The sequence below is a fragment of the Cyprinodon variegatus genome, unplaced genomic scaffold, assembly GCF_000732505.1.
Source record: "Cyprinodon variegatus isolate N-32 unplaced genomic scaffold, C_variegatus-1.0 Scaffold1146, whole genome shotgun sequence".
NCBI classification, from domain to species: Eukaryota; Metazoa; Chordata; class Actinopteri; order Cyprinodontiformes; family Cyprinodontidae; genus Cyprinodon; species Cyprinodon variegatus.
In genome coordinates this window covers 215,271-221,555 of record NW_015151599.1, presented here as the reverse complement: position 1 = coordinate 221,555, position 6,285 = coordinate 215,271, and the positions used below count along the sequence as shown (strand labels likewise).

Below are 6,285 nucleotides of genomic sequence, written 5' to 3'. Positions count from 1 at the left end.
ATTTACATAATAAGGGTAATTTACATAATAAGGGTAATTTACATAAGGTGCAGTGAACAGCCCTGAGGTGCAGTGAACAGATTATAAATAAGTATTAAAATATGGAGTGCAGTACAGTACAGTGCTGGTTACTGTATGCTGAAACAAGAGTTTATTTTTTATTGTACAATGTGATGGCATATGGTAGGAAAGATTTCCTGTATCTGTCCCTTCGACAGCGGAGCTGGAGCAGCCTGTGATTGCGTGCGAGTCAGCCAGTAAGAACCCTGTTTTTGCCAAGATTCGTACATGACTTCCAGTATGTAGACACCCTGTCTACATGCTGCATTCTCTGTGTTGCTAAGTGAGCATAAGGTCAGAAACAGGACTACATAACGCAGTACAACTGCTTCCATATTTGGCAAGCCAGCCAGATATTTACATTCTACATTAGCTCTAAAGAAATCAAACAACAGACTATTTATGGTCATTTATTTTATATGTAGTGACTTCATGCAATCTGCTGGGTTCCTTAGAGATTAATTCATTACTTTATTTGTCACCCAGACTAGAGAAGCCTGGAGCAAGTATGGCGAAATTCACTTTCGGTACATCACATCCAAGAAAAAGACATAAATTGTACATGGGGGTCATGTTGTCTGAGGCCTTACTGCCATTAAAGGCGCTGCCCTTACAGTTGGTAAAAAGAGAGGAAAGGATAACAATGGGTGAGAGGAAGAAAAAAATCATATTTTTCTTTTTATCCTTAGCAGGATAGATTGTAAAAAAAATCTCAGCATAAAGAAATCAATTCAGTGATAAATCAGCATTGCGCACCGAAGGAATCTAAACTCACCGAGCCTTTCTGCAGTTCCTTACAGCTGGAATCAGTCTCCGTCGCCCTGCTTTTGAAGTGTTGTATTTCTCCAAGTTCAACTCATCCAGGACCTCCTCTGACATCTGCAGCATGTAGGCCAGAGCTGAACATTGGATCTCTGTTAGCTCTTTCTCTAACCTGTTTTCTGATTTCAGGAACTGTTGAATCTCCTGATAAACCGAGAGGTCCTTCATCTCCATCAGACAGTGGAAGATGTTGATTGTTCTGTCAGGGGAGATTTTATCAGTATTCATTTCCTTCAAATTATTGATGATTCTCTGAATAGTTTCTGGACTGTTGTAACTTTGACCCAGCAAGCCTCCCAAGAGTTGCTGGTTTGACTCCACAGTCAGGCCATGAAGGAAGCGAACGAACAGGTCTAAATGTCCATTTTTACTTCTGAGAGATTTATCCATTAGTCTCTTCATGAAATCATCTAAAGAAGAGTAATTGTGGTATTTTCCCAGGAAACATCCCACCACCTCTGTGTCCTTGTTGGTAAAACTGTTGTACATGTAGACTGCAGCCATAAACTCTTGGATGCTTAGATGAACAAAGCAGTAGACTGGTTTCTGGAAGATGACACTTTCTCTTTTGAAGATCTCTGTACAAACTCCTGAGTACACAGAGGCCTCTGTGACATCAAGGCCACATTGCTCCAGGTCTTCCTGGTAGAACATGATGTTTCCTTTTTCAAGATGCTCTAATGCCAGCCTCCCGAGCTTGAGAAGAACTTCTTTGTCAGCTTCCATCAGGTTCTGGGGACCAATCTGATGTCCACCACAGTATTTGTTTCTCTTCCTCTTTGTCTGGACTAGCAGAAAGTGTGAGTACATGTCAGTCATGGTCTTGGGTAGCTCTCCTCCCTGCTCTGTGGTCAACAGATTCTCCAGAACTGTAGCAGTGATCCAGGTGAATACAGGGATTCCACACATGAGATGGAGGCTCCTTGAGGCCTTAACATGGGAGATGATTCTGCTAGAAAGCTCTTCATTGGTGAACCTCCTGTTGAAGTAGTCCTCCTTTTGGGTATCAGTGAAGCCTCTTACTTCTGTTAGCCTGGTAATACATGAAGGAGGGATTTTATTGGCAGCTGAAGGTCTTGAAGTTATCCAGACGAGAGCCGAGGGAAGCAGGTTCCCCTTGATGAGGTTCGTAAGAAGAACTTTGACTGATGATTTCTGTGTGATATCAAAAAAAGGCCAATTCTCTTGGAAGTCTAGAGAAAGTTTGCTTTCATCCAAGCCATCAAAGATGAAAAGAAGTTTACAGACAGCCAGCTTCTCTGCAGGGAGCTTCTGAAGGGTTGGATGGAAAACATGAAGCAGAGAGAGAAGACTGTGTTGTTCTTCTCTGATCAAGTTCAGCTCCCTGAAGGAAAGCAGAACCACCAAACTCAATTCTTGGTTTTCCAAGCCTTCTGCCCAGTCCAGCGTAAACTTCTGCACAGAGAAGGTCTTTCCAACACCAGCAACACCGATGGTCAGTACCAGTCTGATGGATCCATGTTGATCAGGTAGGGGTTTAAAGATGTCATGGCATCTGATTGGACAGTCATGGAAGTTCTGCATCTTGGAAAGTCTTTCAAGCTGCTTCACCTCATGTTGTGTATTAACCTCTTCACTATGTCCCTCTGTGATGTAGAGATCAGTATAGATCTTGTTAAAGAGGGTACTACTTCCTGTTTTATCACTTCCTTCAGTCACATGTTCACATCTCTTCCTCAGTCTGATCTTATGTTCCTCTAGAACCTCTTGCAGTCCAAAATCTACAAAAAACAAAGAAAGAAAGGTGTCTTATAAGGTGTCTCTCTTCACATAAAGTGATTCTAAACAATATCAACCATACATAGCCAAAACATAAGTTAAATTTTGACCCAGCAAATTTCTCCCTGTTTCATGGCCAGAAACAAGAGAAGATGTAATGATACTAATAGAAAGACACGCAACATGAACCCTTGAGCCTCATGCCACCATTATCTGCATTTTATTGTTTCTATCTTACCTTCTCCAACCAACAGCACCTACTGATGGACTTTAATCTCCATAAATTTTGCTGATACATGTGTCATTTTCAATGTAGGCACAACCCATCACCTCCTGTGTAAGTTTTTCTCTCTCAGAGTTGTAGTTTTATTAGAGTACGTGTTTGGTGTGTAGACACACTTTTTCTGATAAAATGTAAAATGATTATATTATTATTATTATATAAAATTTACATATTAAATATTTTATCAGAAAAATTGTGTCCCTTTAGAACCAATCAACAGATGTTAGAACTAAAATATATATATTCTAATTATTGACCAATTTTCAGAGGAAATTTAGATTTGTGTCATTTAGACTTTGCATCCCTCTTATAAAAGGAGCATGAATGCAGGTTTATTTCAGTTTCTTGGTTTTCATGCAATAAATTTATCACCACTTTTAAGATGTTTAGTTTTAATTAATTTAGCACAACTGTCTGAGAACAAAATATCCTTAGTGCAAATCCCACAGATTCATTATATAAAAAAATGTGCTACATTTGAACTAGATGGAAATACAGATCTATTTAAAATAATTAACTACATAAATACTTAATATTACATATTTATTTTACTTTTAATAATAATGATCTTCAAATCCCAACCCAAGCTGTGGAATTGGTTCAACAGTGTCAATGGAAAGAGGCACTAAAAATGTTCTGTCTTACCAGCTGTACAACTGCTCTGATTGGCTGTCCACAGTTTGGATCCTGTTGTAGGTCTTTCTCCACAGTGGGGACATGAGGTGTGTCCTGACTGAGCAGACTGCACCCAGTAGGACTCAATGCATGCTCTGCAGAAGCTGTGCCCACAGCTGGTTGAGACTGGGTCCCACAGGATATTCTGACACAAAGCGCAGTAGGGCAGCTGCTCGTTTTCCCTAACAATGTTTCTCTCACTCCATCTGTAAAAAAAAGTTACTGAGATAGTTCACTACTTAAAGATCAGCTAGCCCTCTAAAGCAGATGATGTACATACATTTCTACTGCAAATAAAGGATCAGAAGCAGGGTCAGAAAAAACCTCAGAACATTGATGATGTCTCTTTTAAAGTATTTAATTCTGTTGAAATTACCATCATGATTGTTTTAATCATTCTTCTGTCTGTCAGACAGATTGCTTTTATCAGTGGCTTTAAGAGACAAAAGCTGACAAATATATAATCAAGAGTAGAATGTTGGATCCTATTTTAATGTTGGAACACTAGTATACAGGAATCAGCCCTAGTATGTATTTATCCAGTCACTTTATAAAATGCTTTTTCCTGAATAGCTCATTAGTTAGATATGCTACAAGTGCTAAAATAAACAAGTAATTTAGTTTTCAGGTTTTTTTCCTTCTACAAATTTGGTGTTGACTAAATCGGGCTTTGTGATGATTCTTTGGACTTTGTTTCTGGGTTCACTCTCTAGTTTTACTGTTCTGATATATAATTAACAGATGTAGATGTAGTCTCTTGTACTGGACTAGTTACAATAGTATTGTGATCACCAATAATCTCCTGATATACTGGGCAGTTGTAATGCATTTTAATCAGCTGTATGTTTCTAAGTTCATTGTTAATTAGTGCAGTTATATTTGTTAACTATAGCTTAACTAAGCTTAAATCAATGGTGAATCATGTTTAAATCAATTTAGCTAATCCCCAAAGTTTGTCTTGGACATAATGGTATTTTCTGAAAAACAGACCTTTGTGGAAATCATATTTAAAAGGGGGGAAAAAAAGAAATTGGAGCTTTTTCAGACTTTAGACTGCAGTCTAGCATTTGACCTTTTGTCAGTACCTGGCCTGAAATAAATGCTGTGCTGGGTTGATTTTGAAGGTGTGAGCAGGAAGTTCTTTCCCTTCTATAAATTTCCAAACATATTGGCTATTGCTCCTACTCCATCGAACTCTAGACTTTAATGAAACCTGGAAGCTGTTAGAGGTCTCCAAAGACACAAATGACATTCATTACATATGTCCTCAAAGTTTGATGTGCTCTCTTAACTAAACAAAGCTAAAATAAGTAAGAAGTTTTAGTCTCCGTGTGTCAGTTTAAAATGAAAGCTTCAACTTTGATTAGTTTTGCAGAATCACATAAATCATAAACTGATTTCTTACTCCGTCTCTAAGGATCCAGGTTCATTACTGAATACTGGAGGTCTTTCTCTGGAGCGCTCACTCCTCATAGACAGACAACTGGACCCTGGACTTTCACCTTTGTTCTCCTTTAGAGCTTGATCTTCCATCTTCTGGACTTCAGTGAGTCTAAGAGAAACAACAAAACCTGTCAGCTGCTAGTGATTCTTGTTCTTTAAGTGCTTTGTAAAACAAAGTTAAAACTGTGTTTGAGACCTTTTCCAATCTAAGCTGGAGTCATATTTCAGCTTTGTAGAAAAATTCATAAGGTCAGATATAATAAATTAAAATAGTAAATTTCCTTTGAAGTAGGGATGTGCAGAGGTCGAGTGTAACCCACCTGAAGGGTAAGTGACACTGGACCAGAATGTTCTAGATTCATAAGAGGGAGTGATGATGAAAAAAAAAGTAAGACACCGATTGAGTAAGAGGAAAACACACAGGTAATTTTTTGTGAAGTAAGTGTATTAACATATATGAAAAAATAACAGTTTTACAAATTTGGCCGGCCTTCAGTTTGTTTTTTCAATTGTAGTCTCTTAAAATTGGGTGCACCCTTTAAAAAAATAAAATAAAATGTCTTGTTTCCCAACGTAAAAAGAAAAAGGGTTTCCCTTTTAATCTCTGAGTTTTTCTTTTTAGTCCTACCACTCCGACAGGACGATGAATGCAAGAAAAGAAAGTCCTCCTCAGTCCAAATCCTCCTCTTCAGTCCAAATCCAGATGTTCACACGGTTGGCTCGCCATCTCCATTTAAGGAGAGAATCCAGAATCCAGGGTATCCAAAAAACCCAGCCGGGAAAAGAAAAGAATTAGAAACCAGGTAAGGTCCCAGGGTCGTTCCTCCGTGGCTCTCCAGATGCTCAGGTATCAGCCCAAACGGTTCCTTTTCCTCCACAGTTCCTCAGTATAGAAATATTTATTTACACTTTTCTGTACTCCAGCTTCTGCCTCTCTGTTCTCGTCATGCTCTGCTCAGTTTCTGCACGTGCATCTGTGCGCATCTCACTAACTTGCTCCTAGGGGCGGGGCATGAGCTGGTGTTGAGGTATATTACCAACATGGAGCTAAATCAGTGGGCTAAACCATCCCCCTTGTTAGCCACCTGAAACCCATCCCCCTCCTCTTCCCCACAAAGGAGAACAAAGGATTACCTCCAAAACAAGAACAAAGAAGACCGGGCCCACTGTGGGAGGCGGCCACCTCAAATGGACCAATAAGCCGAATACTCCAACAGGAAGTTCCACCATGTCACTCATGGCACAGACAAATCAGCCGATAC

At 39.3% G+C, this 6,285-nt stretch overlaps 1 protein-coding gene across 1 annotated transcript in view; it reads right to left on the bottom strand.

The window, feature by feature from the left end:
• LOC107101746 (protein NLRC3-like) overlaps nucleotides 1-5,981 on the bottom strand; it is a gene marked incomplete at its 3' end in the record, with an annotated part of 18,304 nt that extends 12,323 nt beyond the window's left edge. The window contains exons 1-4 of the mRNA XM_015400777.1: nucleotides 5,344-5,981; nucleotides 4,986-5,132; nucleotides 3,551-3,786; nucleotides 836-2,624 (exon numbers count right to left, since the gene is read on the bottom strand). Of these exons, the coding sequence (XP_015256263.1) occupies nucleotides 836-2,624; nucleotides 3,551-3,786; nucleotides 4,986-5,113 (2,153 nt within the window). The remainder of the gene's footprint in view (nucleotides 1-835; nucleotides 2,625-3,550; nucleotides 3,787-4,985; nucleotides 5,133-5,343) is intronic.
• Nucleotides 5,982-6,285: the final 304 nt, after the last annotated feature.